Raw genomic sequence first — 18,801 nt, forward strand, 5'->3', positions numbered from 1 at the left:
ATAATGTAAACAGCCATCTTAAGATTGAATGAATTCCAGTTCAAAAAATAAAAGCTACAGGTAGGTACAATTCAGTGCAAGGAAATACTGTACATTTGTCATTACAAAGTCACCTAAATTGGTAGGTATTTAATCTAGGATGATATTTTGACATTTTGAGTTCTGTCTTCTCTTGATGTGATTATTTTTCATTGCTTTATATCTACTGCAATACCTGATTTTAACTGTATGATGTTATTCTCTTGTTTAGGCCACTATCGATGGTATACACATGGATGAGTTTTAAATAAATATAAAGAAAGGTGCTCTCTCATATCATATGGAAACATCTGGCATATAAATCCTCTGTTTTAGTTTTGTTCTGTTATTCTTTTTAGGTTTTTCCACCAAGTCAGTAGCTTTTGGATTTTACTAATATACTGGGTTATTATTAGTAAAAAACAGACAATATAAAATACAATACAGGACACTTTATATTTAACAGAACACCTGCTTTGGCCTTTTGGAAAAACAACCATCAACAAGTTCATAATCCAAAGATCACAAGAAATAAAGCAAGTATATTACAGTATGTTATAGTATATTATAGCCAGTCCTTTAAATGTGCTGATAAAAACTTCATTAGTGCTAAAACATCTCATTACACTTCATGAATACTGCGAGAACTCACATGTTGTAACATGGATAACATTTGGAAGACTCCTCTTCGTTCCACTTGTGGTCACTATGTCAATGTTATAGCTGCTTCCAGGAGTGAGATCTCTAAACTGGTGATATCTATTAATGTAAAAAAAGGTATTTTCTTTTTATAAAAAGGACATTTAATAATTAAAAAGAAAGCACAAAGATACACCAGATTATAAAACAATATATATCTATATGTCTTATTGGATGTTTATCTAAATTTATGCACAGTACACTATGTATATAATGAAGTTTTTAAATTAAATTAAAACACCAATATTACATTTAGTCAATTTAACCCGTCAACTACTCTGACATCTTCATTTTCTACATAGGAGCATTCTGTCATTACCTCGATAATGAAAACATGTTAAATTTGTACAGAGTGTACAGTTCTGGCAAAAAATATTTCACGAGGAATGAGGGCAACTGCAGATTGTCCGAAAGCAGAATCATTTATGCAGTTTGTGAAAACTTGGCTTAACCTGCTTGGCGGAGGGCCAGCCTCCCGGGCCAAGCTCGGTGAAAATGTGACCAACAGAGTAGCTGCAAAGGTGGAGGTGAGGTGGAGGAGGGATGCAAAATAAGCGAGGAAGAGGAGAGAGTGACATGTGGTATACGGTGTATTGGAATTTGAGAGATTACGTCAGCGGGAGTTGTGGGTTGCGTCAGCTGAGTTTAATTAGTCCGGCCGTTTTCATTCCTCCAGAACACTTGTTAGAACACCATTAAGGGCTAATTTTCACTGCATTTTCAACACAGAAAGAAAAGTCCTACCTTGGATCAAGAAAACTGAACTTTTTTTCTTTATTAAAACTTCCATTTGTTATGGACAGAACAAAGCCATCAAATATATGCTGACCTGCTGACCAGCTAACAGATATGGCATTAGAACTCTTATTGAAGTCCAACAATTCAACTGGGCTTGGTGCTGCAAAAGAAAAACATGTTGTGATTCTAATTTTCTAAGATAGCAGTTTTATTTACATAGAAATAAAATGTAATAGTAGGCGTTACTTTTCAATTCAGATATACATTTATCATAGATATGATTTTGAAAAAGAGGATGAGTTGAAAATGTCAGGGTTGGTTCATTTTTCAAAAGAGTCCTGAAGCAGGACCCACCTGTTTGAATTTGCTGCAGCACCTGCATGCTGTCCTTGAAATTGTCCTTCTCAGTTCGAATAGAAAAATTATACATCTGTCCAGGAATAAGGTTTGTAAACAAGGCTCTTTCATCTTTGATTTTTTTAACCTTAAACAACACCAAGAAAAATAAATCTGGTTAACGTTTTGCCAGTCATGTAAAAAAAAAGTAAATGTTGTTTTTTTTACATCACTAATTTTACTTGCCGTGAACGTGGCAGCACAGTTAATACATATAACTTCATACTGCTGAAAGCTCCCTTCAGCTCTATTCCACTGAACATCTATCGACCTTTCTGAGACTTTCCCTTCATGGACATTTGTTGGTGGAGCCAGACCTAGAAAAGTCAGAATCAATTCATAATTACAACAATGGATGTATCTGTAAACCCTCTCAATGCATGTGTTGGTTTATATACAGTATATACAGTACAAGTGACTATATTTGGGTAGTATGTCAACATTATTATTATCACTTCATATTGCAGTGTTCATGTCCCTATGGAGTTCAAGAATTAAGGCCAACTAAATAGGAATATTGTTTTTTGAATTATGTATTATCATATCTCAGTTTAAAATAGCAAGCACACCTTCACAAGGCACTGTAATAACGCTTTTAATTATTTTCCCAAATGAATTAAAATGACCATAACTCTAATCCAAACACTAAACCCTATCTCTAACTTTCTAACCCTAACAAATATTATGTTATGGCAAATGACATGTCATGTCAGCAGAATAAAGGGATACTGTTGCAGGTAAACTGCCACTAGACACCATTATTCAAACTGAAATTACTTACAATAGCCACTCCTGGGGTGACTGACTAAATTATTGGTTAATTGGTTAAGCATTTACTCACACTGTCTCATGGGTATAATCTATGATTCTTGTTTAGTGTTTCTGTGTGGAGTTTGTCTGTTCTCCTCATGGTTGTGTGGGATTCCTCAGGGCACTCTGGTTTCCTCCCACAGTCCAAAGACATACTGTACTGTTAAGTTAACTGGCTTCTGAGAAAACTGGCCCTGGTGTGAGTGTTTATGTATCTGTCTGTGTCTGGCCTGAAATCCTGTCCAGGGTGTACCCCGCATTGCGCCTGCTGCCTTCTGGATTTTTTAGTGGTGTTGTTTGTTGTAAAACCAGAAAAGGCTTGCAAATAAAGCCTCATGGCCACTTTGTGGTCTTTTGTATTTTTTGTGTGAGCACGCCCTTGGGACCACCCTGTAATATTGGAACAATAGTTTAAAATGAGTAAGAATTATGTTACAAAGTCTTATGTGACCTCTAAGTATGTTAACTGGCCTCTCAAGACTGGATTTGGATGAATCAAGAGCTACATAAACCAATCTACACAAAAATAAATTATTGTTGGAACGGAAGCAGACAGCTATTTATCTCCACCAAGCCATGTAACAGATTGACCACTGGAATTTTCCATTATTAAAAGGCAAAAAGCATTTGTCTTGTATGTTTTCCTCTTAAAATGCCATTATTTGTTATAACATTTATACTAATTGTTTTGCTAATACATTATTCAATTGTTAATCTTACACACCAACTTAGTGTTAGTTGCAGTTATAAAAGCACATACTGTATATCCCTTTTCCAGAAAAAAACAAAACAGTGGCTACTGTACTTACAGGTTTTTACGTCTGGAACATGGTAGACTGCACTGGCCATGTTTCCACTTGTTGTGTACACAGAAAAGTCATAATTGGTTCCAGGTGTCAGATGTTCAATGGTTATCTTATCATTACTGTCAGGGAGAATTTTTCTTTGGCTTCCTCCTTTGTATGTAATATTTACTCCATCAAATATGCCAGCATGTGGCATTTGAATGTAAAGTACAACAGAATGTGTGTTTTGTTCATAAGGAACAACTATCTGAACTCTTTCAGGATCTACAAAACAAAAATATATTATATAGAAAGGCAGGAACCAATCAGAGAGGCACAGTTAAAATTGATGTGTAGTTTTCTAATATTGCTAGTCTGTTAATATCAAGTTTTGTACAATCCTCAAGTGAACACAAAAAAGGTATTTTCCCATTACACAGCTGCAAGTCTTTTCAGTATTACTTTATGTTAACTGACATCTACAAAATGTTTAAACTGACAAGTAACACAATTAATATTCTGCATACGAAGGCTTGACCAGCCTTGAGGGAAGGAACTGAAAACTTACTTAAAGTCTGTAGGACAGTCTTCATCTCACTCATGTTTCCACTCTTAACTGCAGCCACCCCTATCTCATACGTCATGCCAGGACTTAGCATGCTAAGTTTAAAACTGTTTGAGCTGTTTACCCAGTAGCTTTTCGTGTCACCTCCAACAGTGACTGATCTCACTAGGACATAATACTCATCAATATCCTCTTCTTGTTCCACTTCCCAGTGCACTGTAACATTCTCTACTCCCACATCTTCTGGGTTTATATAAACCCTGCTAGGGGGGCTGACAGCTAAAACAAAGCACAAAATGTTACCTTTTTTCTACTCTGCAGCATACCATATCAATATTTGCATATGATAATTGAAAGACCACCTTATTAAGACCTCAGACCATCTGCTGACCTTTAAGTCCAAAACCAATAATTCTCTGACACACAGAATGAAGCAATCAAGTGAAATACTTGAAATTTGCTTTTGCAGGTGGGGTGAGGCTTTAACTAAACTCAGGTCAAATCGACTTTGAGTTATGCAGTAATTTGCTAATTTCTGGGAAAGTTGCAAAACATATATACTACAACTGCTTTGTTTAACTTCAACCTACTGTAATTCTAAATAAGAAGCCACTTTAAGACTTTTTAGTGTGAAGAAATGTCTAACATTTTATTTTTAATTTTATAATTTATCTGACTTCTTTTATGATTACGATGAACATTATTGATAAATACATCAAATTTCTATCTACGCAAACTGGAAGTAAAACCAATAGTTTCTAATCAACATGAGATTTTTTTTCTCTACAGCAAAGAATGAATTAGCAAAGTAACTGGAAACGAGAAATGTTTGTGTGAAAAATTCTTATCGCAATACACATTCATCACATGCCTGTGGTTATGAAGAGTGGTAAATCCACACAGCTTAATGAGCCAAATGCTGACACAGTCTGTATGTTGATGCTATAGAGGTGAAAGGACTTGAGGTTGGTTATGATAGCTGATGTTTTGTAGTTTTCAACAACAAGGCTCTTTTTCATACTGGTAGCAACATCCACACAGGTGATCAAATAATGATCAAATGATGCATTATGGGAGTTATCTGGAGCAGTCCAATACAATGGTATTTCCTTTGATGTTACTTTCTTTACTGTAATATTTTGTGGAGGATTAGGTCCTATAAAAAAAGAAATGTGAATTACTGTAGCTTTTAAGGTTCATAATCATTAAAAGAAGAAAATGCTACATTTTAGTAGCAAACCTAGCTATTCAATTAGAAAATAAAACAGTTAATAAATCATATTTCAGATCAACATTTTCACTGTGTACTGTAGCTGGTGTTTCAAACTGTATATGTGAAGATCATATAAAAATAAATAAACCTCATGATGTGCACTGCTGACAAAATGACAGGAAAGAAAAATAGTGTTATCTCTGTTATTCCAAAAGAGTTTATAAAAAAGCTCAGTATTTCTGTTGTAAACATTACTGTAAGTGCCCTACACAAAACAAGCAGTGTTTCTCTTTTACAGTACATATTTCAATTAAATTAATGTGGATAATATATTAATGCAAATACTATATGATGTCCCCTTAAACTGTGAAACACCATTTCCTTATGAGCAAATTACGGTGGTCTGTAAACCACAGTATAATCTGCAATCTGTGTTTTTTTTACCAAAACATGGATAAGAATCCATTAAGAGAATCTGGAAAATGCTATATATATACATATCTTATAAACATATTGTATATAAATAAATAGTATATATAAATGACAAGCTAACTGAAATTATTGACTAAATTAGTTATTTTGTTAATTTTAACACACTTTCGGAAATCATGAAGCAGAAAAACAAACTGACTGGATTGTTTGGAAAAAAATACAGAATATACAGAATATTCAATATTTGGATATACAGGTAGAACTTACTTGTTTGCACTTTACGAATGGGGCCAAGGGTTCTTGAAGCACCACCATGATGCATTACTTTGAATGAAAAAAGGTAGACATGACCAGGAGACAATCCTGAAATGGTCAGACGTGTGCCATTGAGAGGAAGGCTTCTTGTGTGCCGCTGCTCTGTTGACAATTCTTCCTCATACTGAATTAATAAACTTGTCTTCTCTTCTGGCTTCAGCCAGTGTTCCAGATTGCTCCATTTGAAACCGGCCTCTTTCTCCTTAACATCCTCCACCTCAAATTCAAAATCTGCTGGTGCTGTGGAAACTGTAAAAATATGTTCTGTTACAAAAGGACTGTGAATGAGTTTCTTTAATTTCTCTTACTTCTTATTCTCTCAATGTGTGACAGGTCTCAACAATACAAAGCAAGTATTTCAACTTACATATTGAGAAGAGGGAAACATCTATTCAGCTACAGTACGTCTTAGTGTAAATTTCAGATGGAGCTAAGCCTGTAAAAGTGCTACACTATATACAGTTTTAAAACACATATTGATGTAATAATTATCGCAAATAAAAAGTTAAAGTTCCACACATTTTAAAATAATTTAAACATGTAAACTATTTATACTATAAGTCTTGACTCATATTTACATGTGTACTGGCAAAGATATGGCAGTGGAATATAGCAGAAAAAGCCTGTGTAGTAGTAGTTTGGACCAGTGGCATTCATTTTTAAAGCAAAGCAGTCCGTCTCATTAGGAGGCAGAATATGAAGTGGCTCTGGCACATCATTCTTCAGATTAGAGACTGATCCATCAGACTGGCGAAGCTCTCCTTCTCGCTGTAAAACACAACAGGAACAAGCATACAAGATGTAACCCAATTCAATCATGTTCACAAGGAAAATTGAAAAATATATACTGTACTACCCATCGGTGGAGCTATAGCTAGTGAGACTGCTTGAGACTGCACCAGGGCACAGTAATGAAGGGTGAGCAGTAAGAGGGTACCTACACATCTAAGTATGGACCCACAGGTAACTCACTGTAAGACACACAGTGAAATAAACTTCTCATGTTTTAGAAGAAAAGAAGTTATCTTTTATGCTCATCTTAATTCACTTCTATTTTTACCACTAATATTGGATGCTCGTCTCTCATGTGACTTTTTAAGTATTCTCTCGTCCTTTGCTTGAAATAGAACTTTTCTTGAAATAGAATCCGGGCTGTTGGATGCATGGATATTAAATTTACTTAAAACCGACTAAACTAATATAGTTCACAAGGCTTACACAAGGAACAACGCAAAGGTCTATGACAAATATTCTGTATTGATAAATGTTTAAATATTTATAGAAAATATGGCAGAACAAATGAAAAACTGAAAAACTTTTTTAAAACTTAATGTGGGTCATCATCACAATGCCTACAGTCATGCTACACTACCTTCTATGCCACAAAAGCATAAACGTGTACTCTCAGAATAAAAAACAAAAGTGAGAAGTTTGAGGTGACAATAAAATTGACTAAAAAAGATATTCAGGTGAGCTGGGAGCTATCTTATTATAAGTTGCCTACAAAGGTTCAAATTAAATTAATTCCACTTTAAAATGTAAAATGAAGAAACACAAGGCTAAAATGTGTTATTTCTAGTAAATGGTGGAATCTGTACTAAAATAGCATGGAATTAATTTATACTTGTGAGTAATATTTTTTCCTGGTTGCAAACAACAAAGAGGTTGAACTTGAAACCAATGTTTGGATTAATTCCAAAACCTAATATTTTTCTGGAACTGGGTTGACATACTGTAATCCTCATTCCTTCAGAAAATAATCTCATCCAAAGTTATTATGTTTTGGTAAAAATATGCTCACAAAGCTCATACAGTATAACTTGACAAGGTACAATAAGTAGTAATAGTGTCAGTGTATTTTCCACCATAAGCATTCATATCAGTGTCTTAATTACTGGAATTTTCAAACTCCAGACATTAGATATGTATAAGATACTGTATAAAGCTAATTGTAAAACTGCTGTAAGTGGAACTCAGTTCAATAAACAGATCCATACAACACCAACACCACTATCAAGAAGAATGTATTCAGCAGCAATCATAAAAATACAATAGTAACAATATTTCATTAACTTTCTTTAACTCCTAACTACATATTTTAACCGTACAAATTTTGAGGAACTACAGATTTCCCAAATAAGCAATACATCTATTACCCCATGACTGTAGAGGTATAGGTTGATGTTATATATGTATATATGTTGACATGAAAACATGTAAAGGTAAAAAAGTAAAGCTGCTTGATGATTTCTAATTCACATTCATGAAAACACTCTCACAAATGTTGCCAATAAAATTAATATTTATTCCAAATTGCACTTCAACACTGCAGGGCCTCAGACCTTAAAAACTTCAAGCAAGTTTGCTTGACAGTAGCAGAATATGGAACAATTGTTAATGGAATACAATAAATTTTCATTTTCATTTAAATTTTCATGAAAAAAATTCACTGTAGTATTGGAGAATCTATGCATTGTGTATTAAAAAGATTTCTAATGTTATTTTATCTTTCAAACCTATGGACCAGTATTTCCAAATACTTACAATTACCTGCAGGTTTTGCCACAGTCTATGAATTCTGACAGAAACTGCTTATGGGTATAGTATTCAATAAACTGATAGTTGAAGCTTAGATGACTAATCACAAATACAAATGGTGAGTACTTTTCAATTCCAATTTTTCAAAGCGCTCATAGCACAAACATTTAATTATTGATATACTGTACAGTACAACACGGCACAACAGTGTGAAAAATATACTCAATTACAAGACAATACAACCGATATATGTATACCAACAAACTGTACAGTATATTAGTAGCTCAATGCACGTCATGTACATAGACATGGATCAAGTATTAGTTGTAAGAACTATTGAATTAAAAATTAAGTTTTCCTTTGCTACTCATGTTAATGGGTTGTTAACCATTCAATTTGCCTCACTGATGTGGGAAATAACTAACAGCGCTTGTCAAAATATCAGAACTTTATATGCATATAAGCCAAACTATTATTTAAAACTTAAATGTTTAGCAAAAGTAAATTGATGGTTTGTTAATTCACAACTAGCAGCTGTATAACCAAATAATGAAACTTTAGATTCACCCCAGGGAATGGAAACAGTGCTGTACAATACAGGTGCTACCTCTTTAAATGACAAAAAGAGGGAAACCTCACCACAATCTCTTTCAATAACTTAATACATGCTCTTCTTATCTTTAGATTAAAAGGCTGGATAGAAAAGACTCTTTAACATATCAGATTTAGCTATGCAAGCCAGGCTTCACACAGGTACCTTATTCTTACTAGAGTTTGTTTTTTCTAACCTTTGGAGCAGTGTCTCGATTTCTTAACATTTGTAAGTATTTCCAGGAAAAAACAGTATTCCCAATTCTCCCTAAAGGCAATATAACCTATCAGAGGAAAAAAGGAAGCTTTCAGTAATGTCTTTAGTACTTTGTCATGGAACCCTTTGGAGAAGGAACAACATTATACTTTGAGATTCACAAGACTCTCTCAGTGTTTTCTGAGCCAAAAAGTATCTAATCAAAGCACTGTGAGAAAAGGATACTGTACTTGACAAAATCAACCCACCCACTATCCCACAATAAATAAAAATAAAAGCTTTCTGTCAGTAATAATGGCATCCAAAAATAAAACTCTTATTGCATTGTGTACTTTTATGGTAAAAGCAAAGTAACTGCATGTGACAGTTAGGTTTACAAATGTCCAAAATTTAGTCTTAGGATTCCAAGGGCAATGTGAATTTTTTAGACAAATAGCCTCAGTAAAAGAGACACCATTTTAAACCATAAGTAGTTTAGCAGTTTAGCCTTGAGGTTTTCTTCTTTTTTAATCACATTATCATCTACTATCATCTACTGATTAATATGTCTACTTCCAAGAAACAGTCAAATACATTTTAAGTAAAAAGATTAAGCCCTTGATTTAATCAAAATTAAAGTCATTTGCCAGTCACAATTTAAAAACCCACAGCATGATGATCAATTTTTAGGGCAAAGGAAAATGGTATTCTGCAAACACTAAGTGGTTGACAAGTTAAACATTAACAATTTTCAGGCAGGTCAGTGTTTTGTTTTCAGGACTGAGTAAGCAAGTGTTCTTTGCAACTACAGTATACAGTATTTGATTATGGTGATGTATTGTAATTCCAGTCTTGCAATCAATATTTTGTGTTTCTAGAAAGGGAAAGACAAATCACATACAAATGTTTTTGTTTTTCAGAATCAAAAGTTAAAGTAACTGGCCTACATGAAATAATTTGTTCCCTTGGCAACAACTGAAATGAAGTTATTAACCATGGTTATGAAATGGACTATACTCCCACACTATATCATTTACAGAGAAGAATTTGTGAATATATTTTACTGTCACACAGAAACACAGAGTGTTGTTATCAGTGTTTCTTAAACAGAGGCAATATGACTGCAAAACTGGAATTTACCTTTAAAAATAATTCATGAGGAATGACAGCAACCAAAGACTGTGTGACAGTAGATTTGTTTACTGAATATTGTGAAAACTTTGGCTTGACCCGCATGGAATGGGGAGGCTAGAAAGGTGCTTGATGGAAAGGTGACCAAGGGGTAGCTGCAAAGGTGATGGGATGGAGCATGGGATGGATGAAGAGATGAACAAGGAAGAGGAGAGGATGACGTGTGGTATATATGGGAACTGAGGCAATGACGTCGGGATTAGTTATGAGATGTGGCAGTTGAGCTTAATTAGTTCAGCTCCCCTCGTTAGAATTCCATATATTTAACCTATTACGATAAGATGTGCTCAGGACATTTGGTAATTAGGCTAACATCAAAAACATATTATTTTCCATTGTCACGAGAAGCCTAAATCAGAGCTCTTTAGCTTGCAACCCTTCCAATCTGCTCTATTATACTATTCCGATTCAACTTGCTCCCTAATTAAGTAATTAGAATCAATGTAACAGCAAAAGATCTGATCTGAGGGGCCACATTGAATAGTAATTTTCAAAGTAATCTAACAATCTGTAGTGTTATTAAAAGCAAAAAAAACCAAGACATACTGCATTTAGAAATACAGCATTTAAACATGAAAAGGCAGATTAATCTGAGAATGTCAATTGAATATCAAAATTAACTGCAATTATTTATACCAATAATGTATTGTTTCTTTCTGCCACATGGTTTCTTGTACATTTAATCCTAATTTAAATGGCAGGTGTACTAAAAGAGTATTTCACTCATGTGCTCACTAAGAAAAAAGTAGACAGCATACCTTAGGCTGCAGAAAGAAGTTACTAATTAAACAGTATTTGCATAGAAGCAAAGGTGTATCCGGTACTAGATGGACTTAAATAAATCTTCAGGGCCTTATGGAGAATTGTACTCAAGGAAAAGAGAGGTGTTATAAAGAAGATCTCTTCAAACATGTCCTCAAAATGGGGATAGTACACATGGACTGGAGAATAGTTTCTGTAGTGTCCATTCAAAATAAGGGTGACAAAAATGACCTAGATAATTATAGACCAATACATCTCATTTCCACTGCATGTAGAATCATTGAAACAATTACATTATATATTATGATTGAAACTAAACCAGAGGGTCACCAGTATGGAAATAACATCCTAGAAAAAAAGTAAATATAGGTCTTGCCTGTCCAGAATTAAGAGTTCTTTAAGCTACAGCTGTAATGGACACATTCAAAGCATGTTGTGGTGTATTTACATTTTCCAAAAGCTTTTGATAAAGTTCTCCATAAAAGATCACTTTATTGGCCATATACAATTTCTTGCATTAGGATTTGTCTTTTCACATACCCCAACTGGCTCTCCATGAGACACACAGACAGGGAGAGAAGCATGGGGTCAGAGCACTGGGTCAGCCATTTATACAGCATCCCTGGAGCAGTTGGGGTTAAGGGCCTTGCTCAGGGTCCCAATGTAGTAGGATTGCCAGCCAGCCACAGGCACAGATCCTTAGCCACAGAGCCACCGCACTGCCAATTCTCTAATTAAAGGTGCTTAACATTCAGAAAAATGTGTGCACATAGATTGGGAATTGGTTAATAAATAGGAAATAATGATTACAGATAAGGAGTAAATGTTCAAATTGGAGAGATGTAATTAGTGTTGTGCTGCAGTTTTCTCCAATAGAAAAGGCGTAAATGTTCATATTGAGGTGATGTAATTAGTGTAGTACCACAGGTATCTACTAAAACCTCTGCTTGTCCTTATTTATATCAAGGATCTAGATTATGGTATACTGTAGTTGGTCCACTAGTCAGGTTTGCAGATGACACAAATTAGGAGGATTAGCTAACTACCACTGTAAAAGCAGCAAATGTAAAGCATAAAAAAATTTAGGTAAAATTAGACTGGTCCATCATCTGGCAATGATGTTTAACATAGATAGGTGTAGGGGTTTGCATGCCAGTATTAAAAACAGATTCAAAATGGAAAACAATGAGCTAAAAAAATCTACTTATTTGTTACTACTACTACTACTACTACTACTACTACTACTACTACTACATTTGTAACTCTACTTTTAAGCTACTTACTTAAAAGTTTACCAAGTCTACTTGGGCTTTTACAGTACAATATGTTGACTTATTGCTTACATCTTCCAGAAAATTTAGGGGAGTAAAAAGGCAAACAGAATGTTAGGATATATAGTTAAAAGTGTAGATCATACAATGTACTAGTTAGGCCTCATTTAGCATATGGTGTGCATTTTTGTCACCATGTACCAAAAAAATATTACTGGTCTGGAATCAGTCCAGATAAGAGCAAAAAAATGCATTCTAGGACTTAAAGGAATTCCTGCACTGACAGGCTGACAGAACTGAACCTTTACAGACCTGAACAAAGAAGTCAAGGAGGGGACTTGTTAGAAGTCTACAGAATCTACAGAGGCAACGTCAATAAGTTGGCTACTTCGAAATGAACAGTGAAACACAAACCAGAAACCACAAGTGGAAACGACATACATGGAAGTGCATTTAAAACTGAGAATAGAAGGCACTTCTTTACCCAAAGGGAAAAGTGGGAATATGGAACAAGTTACCAAGCCATACTGTTAAAGCTAAAGCTTTGGCTTCCTTCGAGAAACAGCTGGTTGTGATCCTTTGATCAATAAGTTACTAATAAAGAGGCCATATGTATATTATGTTCTCAATACAAAGATTAAAAGCATTGAGAATAGCTTGAAATAGGTAAATATAACCAAACAAAGAGCCTAGCCATAAATTCTTCATAGATAACACATTTAATACTCTAACCTCATGGATCAGTTGTGGAGCTGGTGATATGTAATATATGTTGGGGTTTTTTCATGAGCACAGTCAAATATTTTTGATGTTGTTAATAGCAGCTCCACATAATTAAAATTCAACTTGGATATGCAATGTTTCCGAATACCATCAAAATGCATAATCTAAATTTACATACATTATAAATTTTGTATTTTTCTGAATAAAATATGCTAAAATATAAATATGCTTCTTACAGCTTACCTGTTTGTCATTGAGACCAGTCCAAAGCATGACCATATAATTCAGAGTACTAAGGTATGATGATATGAAATGGAACTCTTCTTCAGTTTCAATATCAACGAGGTGAGCACCTGCCATTGATAATTCACAGGACTTCTGAGCATCACTCCATCTTCTTGCATTTTTCCAAGTCTTATAGCAGCTTCTGTCAAACTGCACCCAACCTAGGGGGCATAAAGCTGCAAAGACAAACCGGGCAAAAAAGATGTGACTGTCCTACCACTATCGGTTTCTTTTTTTTAATTACATTTTAAAGTGGTTATTTTTCTTTCATAATTTACACAAGTACAACATAATATGTTGTTATAAGTTGCACTTTATATGCAAATAAAATAATCAAATTAAATTAAACCAACACTATTTACCTGTTTCAAGAAGAATATTTAGTGTTTGTGTCACTACCACATTCATGTTTGGGATTTGCGTCTTAAATTCCACAGAAAAATTGTGAGGTGTACCAGGTTTTAAGTCAGTAACTTGATAAGTGCTTTGAGTTTTTGGTACACGCCATGTAAAAGTATTGAGCATTAGAGAAACTTGAACTTCACTGTCTGGAGGATTCCACCTGAAGAAAGCACGTGTGGTTGTTGTTTCTGTTTTAATGATAGATTCTTCAAATGTATCTAGAAAAGAAAAAAAAAACTTTCATGCAGATGAATCATGAAAAAAAATTTAAATAATGTGCAAGTAACAAGTATTCTGAACAGGGCACATGTACACTATGGTTTTAATTTTAAAAATATTAATACATTCATCTCTACCTCTGTTTACTGTGTTTCAATATATTGACTGCAACATGTAATGTTAATTAGTGCATTAAAAACTAATGCTTAATTAGTAATTAATAATTGTTTGATTCTGTCAAACTATACTTAATACAGAGTGCTTATCATTCAATCCTTAATCAAACTATACCACCTAAGTTTTTATAAAAGAATTTGAACATCGACTTACAAATACTGAAAGACCTTGTTTCCAGAATGTCTTTGTTTTTGACTGCTGTCACATCAATGTAGTACTTCTCATTTACATTGAGTTCATTGATATATGTTCTGCAATCCGGAATGCATTCATTAAGTGCAGAACTATTCAGCACAAGCTGTTTTAGGAATCAGAAGGGTTAGTTAGTACAGTATATAATTCAAATAAACACCACAGTTACTGTACAATAGTGTGTTCTGGCAGAAAACATTGCTCCACTATTAACGGCTTAATAAATTATATTAACTGGGCAGCACATATTAGGATTATCTGTAGGTAAATTTATCTTGCTGGTTTTGCAGAAAACATTATCCTCTTTTGGCTGGGATTTTGGACACAGTCATTGAAAAAAACTCCATAGTTTCGTCTTAACCTTGGAGTTGTTCATTTTTGTGCAGGCTTGTACACAATTACTTACAGCACATATAAACATGTTATTACATAAAATAATGTTTTTAAATGAAAACGAAAGCTTGTGAGACTTCTGTAATGCATGCATTTACAGTACATGATCAAAGGCACTATTTCACTTTTCTATCCAAGCATTATAAGCTGTAACAGAAATTTGTTTTAAAGAATCTGGATGGCAGAGTTTTAGGCATTGCTGCCTTGCAACACTGGGGTGTTGGGTTCAATTCCAGGCATGTGGTGCTATTTGAAGTTTGTGTTTCTCCCTGTATTCCTCCAGATCATCCAGTTTCCTCCCATAGTCCAAGTTAATTGGTTTCTGGGAAAATTGCATCTGATGTGTGAATACGTGTGTGTTTGTATCTACAGTATGTGTGCCCTGCGATGGACTCGTGTCCTGTTGAGGGTGTATCCCGCCTTGTGCTCATTGCTCACCAGGACAGGCTCTCCCCTGTGACCCTGTATTGGATAAAGCAGTTAGAAAATGGATGGATAGATGTACAGTATTTGGCAGAATCTGGAACATCTAGTGCAATAATACCTTAACAGGCAAGAAGGCAGGTTGCAAGTCTCTTCCCAAAATCAACTCCATGTACAGGACATTGGTATGTCAAAATACCACAATTGAAGAAGGCTCCACAACCAAAACATAATGTCTCTTTTATTTTCCTTTCAGCAAGTAATAGACCTTTACCTCTTCCTTTGCAGCCTACACATACTGACATAAACTAGCTACCTACTCAAACATCTTCAGTATATCAAAATTCTCTTTGATATGAATAAAGTCAAAATTGAGAAAAGCAAGAGTTATACAGTGACTGGTTCATCTGCTCTCAGAAATGATGTAAAGGTTTTTGCTTGCTTCTTGAACTGGACATTTCTGCATGATTGACAAAAATGTAAATGAACAAGTAATAGGTTTATTCCATGCTGAAAAGAGAAGAGCACATGACTAATACATAATATTTACTGAAATTATACTTAACTCTTGGGTGTACTGTAGCTGCACACCTCAGCATCACCACTAAGACTAAACCAAGTTAACAAAGATGCAAATACTGGTCACCGTCCCTCAACATATTGAATATTGAAACATAATGGGGGAGATGTTTCCTTAAGTATTCCTTGGAATACCAGGAAACCCATAAATTTGCTTTAAAAAATGTAAATTTGATTTAAAACCTGTTCAAATCTGCTCGTTATTATAGAAACCAAACTTAGTATCACAGTAATATAATGTGTAACTGTTTTATCTGTGCATTACATTAGTTTTTGCAATGTGTTACAGATGTGACTGTATATTTTCAACTCTGCCATAGTTCTAATAAAGATGAATGGATTTAGCAGCTGATTTTCACCTGGGAAACTTTAACTGAGGTAGGTTCAGCAACACCTACTGTATACCTACACTTCTGGTATCCAGCTTGAACCCCTGGCCTAGACTGTTTCCATCATTAAAGTGGTATACAGTATATCAGAAATAAATGGACTATCTGCATAATTTAACATACTGTACATAACCATGGTGGCATAGACCTGGATCTCAACTAAAAGGGTGACAGTGTAACATCCACACTCTGGTTTAATTTAGGTACAGGTAGCAAATGATTAATTCTGTAATTCTGGAACTTAATCCAGTGTTTTTTTTTATTTTATAATTATTATTTGGAATAATGTCTATTTTATTACTATTGTTTTATTGGCATGACGATGTCATTTTTTAAAATCTGACGATACTCAATATTATGGTATGCATAGATTATGGAAGAGTGCAAATGCTTTTCTTCTGACTTGACAATAACAATTATAACAATAAATTACAAAGCCATTCATTTCAACTGTATGAGCTTCTGTTTGCAAGAAAATGGTTGTTCTCACCGTGTGGTTGCTGTTTTTTATATGACTGTTTCGGAGAGAGTAGCATTCTGCATCTTCTTTACTTGGGAAGCATTTCCATTCCACAAACACGTTAGCATAGATGGTTTCTTTCAGGCAGGTTAGACTGTGAACCTGAAACACATTCAGTCAACAGTTTCTTTTTTTCCTAGATCTTTTACTGTATATACCCCATACAGTACAGACTTTTTTTGCATTGTTTTGAAAATAAAAAGCCCGAGATAACTTAATTTTTAAATTTTTAATTTTAACTTAAAAGTTTTTGCCGCAGTATTAAAAGCTGAAAGTGACGGAAAATGCTGTTTTTGTCTGAAGAAAGACAAAGGGAGAAGATTAAAGAGCTGGAGTGGGACAAAAATTCTTACCTGCAGACAATAATCTAAAACGAGCAAGAGAAGGACAGCTTTTGCCATGCGGCAGCTTTGTTTCATTCCTACAAGGGCAAATGCGTCCTAAAGCAAAAACAAAAAAAAATATCATCAAATGCTAATAAAATAAAAACTGATGTTTCAGTCTTTTACCGGTTAGTAACAAGGGCGCCACACAGTTCTCGTGTCTTAAAAGATAAGCAAGGCATGGTGAAAACAGACATCTCATGAATTTGCAATCATAGATAACGCATACAAACTATGATATTGTAAATATTATATGTTTCTTTAAGAAAAACTCAGTTTTAGTGGAACCGCATGGGACTTGGCAATGTTTGATGTTGTTTACCAGCTCGTGTCCAGTGTCTGAAACTCTGAAACGTCGTCGTGCTGCTGCAGTATCACACCTATTGCCACAAACTTGAAACCACAAACATAAACTGAAACTTAGGATAACAGTTCTAATATCCAACCGTTTTTACCCTAACGCAGCAACAATGGCACGTAAAATTAGTCAAATAAAACAAGCTGACTGAATGAACGTCCAGCAGCATAGTGTCAAAACCGCACTTCTGAATTCTTCATTTGAAAGAGCAAAGCACATTTTCTGTATGTAACATTAAAATTTGGGGGGGGGGAAACTCTTACAGTGCAAAGTAAAAACGTTCTAGTTACCTGATATGGCTTACTCAACTTCTTAGAGCCCGTAAAACTCATTTTTTTGAATTTAGCGCGCTTCTTTGCTCTCTCCCCCACAGGCGTTCAGTGATTTTGGAGAAACCCAACAGCTGCAGTGGGCGCATGTGATTTTCTGTCTCGCACGTCTTTCTCCCATTCAGCAGTTCGAAGTGGTCTCTCCCCTCTTCCTTCTCCCCAATTTGTTCTGGCCATTGCTGGCCTTTTCCCTTTGTTGGACTGAGAGGAGGTTGTCATGACGACTGAAGCAGGCAGCCTCTCCATAACTGGACTCCAAAGAGCAGGGAAGTGGAGGAGTGTCTGACCAGCTGCTTGTGAATGTAACGGGGGCAAGGCGGTTTGATACACTCGCTCTTGGGCTATCCTACTAGTTATTATTAATTTTTGCTATATTACGCGTTGTGCAGGGGGTAACATTGAGGTTAACCTCTTTTATTGGCTGAAGGTTTATGTTTCTTTCTGAAAATATGTATTTTTAAAACAATTTTTACTTTTTTTAGACAATACGAATTTCCGTATACAAATATGAGACATTTGTGCTCATACCCATCACATGCTGTGTTCATATTATAAGCATTTCATTGTACTGATTGTATATGACAAATAAACTTAACTGAATATTATAGTAAAGTTAAATCCTAAGATTATATCATGCAAACAAATTAAAATGCAGTATTTGATAACATTCTGATTACACGTTTCCGATTAACATGCAAATGAATTGAAAACATTGGTTCTCACACATCGCAGACAATAGCGTAGCATCAATTTTCTTAATCTCGTAGGATCCATGACAGTCATTCATACATCATTAACGCAGTAAATGGTTGTGTGATCAAGAAAACATTTTGTCTTGTAAGTTAAAGTACTTCTTGTAAAACATCATTTAACACCGCAAAGCATACAGAATTGAAGATCTCCGTCCAA

At 34.7% G+C, this 18,801-nt stretch overlaps 1 protein-coding gene across 4 annotated transcripts in view; it reads right to left on the bottom strand.

Moving 5' to 3' along the window:
- The window catches only part of LOC148654663 (phosphatidylinositol phosphatase PTPRQ-like), an 87,967-nt gene extending 69,796 nt beyond the window's left edge, over window positions 1–18,171 (bottom strand). For all 4 annotated transcript variants that reach the window (XM_088647253.1, XM_088647252.1, XM_088647251.1 and 1 more), the window contains exons 1-15: window positions 17,854–18,171; window positions 17,176–17,262; window positions 16,793–16,924; window positions 14,480–14,624; window positions 13,891–14,148; window positions 13,487–13,704; window positions 6,550–6,739; window positions 5,924–6,220; window positions 4,883–5,167; window positions 4,015–4,290; window positions 3,471–3,731; window positions 2,038–2,168; window positions 1,810–1,939; window positions 1,462–1,615; window positions 671–777 (exon numbers count right to left, since the gene is read on the bottom strand). In XM_088647253.1, the coding sequence (XP_088503379.1) occupies window positions 671–777; window positions 1,462–1,615; window positions 1,810–1,939; window positions 2,038–2,168; window positions 3,471–3,731; window positions 4,015–4,290; window positions 4,883–5,167; window positions 5,924–6,220; window positions 6,550–6,739; window positions 13,487–13,704; window positions 13,891–14,148; window positions 14,480–14,624; window positions 16,793–16,924; window positions 17,176–17,262; window positions 17,854–17,895 (2,713 nt within the window). In that variant the 5' untranslated portion in view covers window positions 17,896–18,171. The remainder of the gene's footprint in view (window positions 1–670; window positions 778–1,461; window positions 1,616–1,809; window positions 1,940–2,037; window positions 2,169–3,470; window positions 3,732–4,014; window positions 4,291–4,882; window positions 5,168–5,923; window positions 6,221–6,549; window positions 6,740–13,486; window positions 13,705–13,890; window positions 14,149–14,479; window positions 14,625–16,792; window positions 16,925–17,175; window positions 17,263–17,853) is intronic.
- Between the last annotated feature and the right edge of the window lie 630 nt (window positions 18,172–18,801).

The sequence above is a fragment of the Lepisosteus platostomus genome, chromosome 9, assembly GCF_059453375.1.
Source record: "Lepisosteus platostomus isolate fLepPlt1 chromosome 9, fLepPlt1.hap1, whole genome shotgun sequence".
Taxonomy (NCBI): Eukaryota; Metazoa; Chordata; class Actinopteri; order Semionotiformes; family Lepisosteidae; genus Lepisosteus; species Lepisosteus platostomus.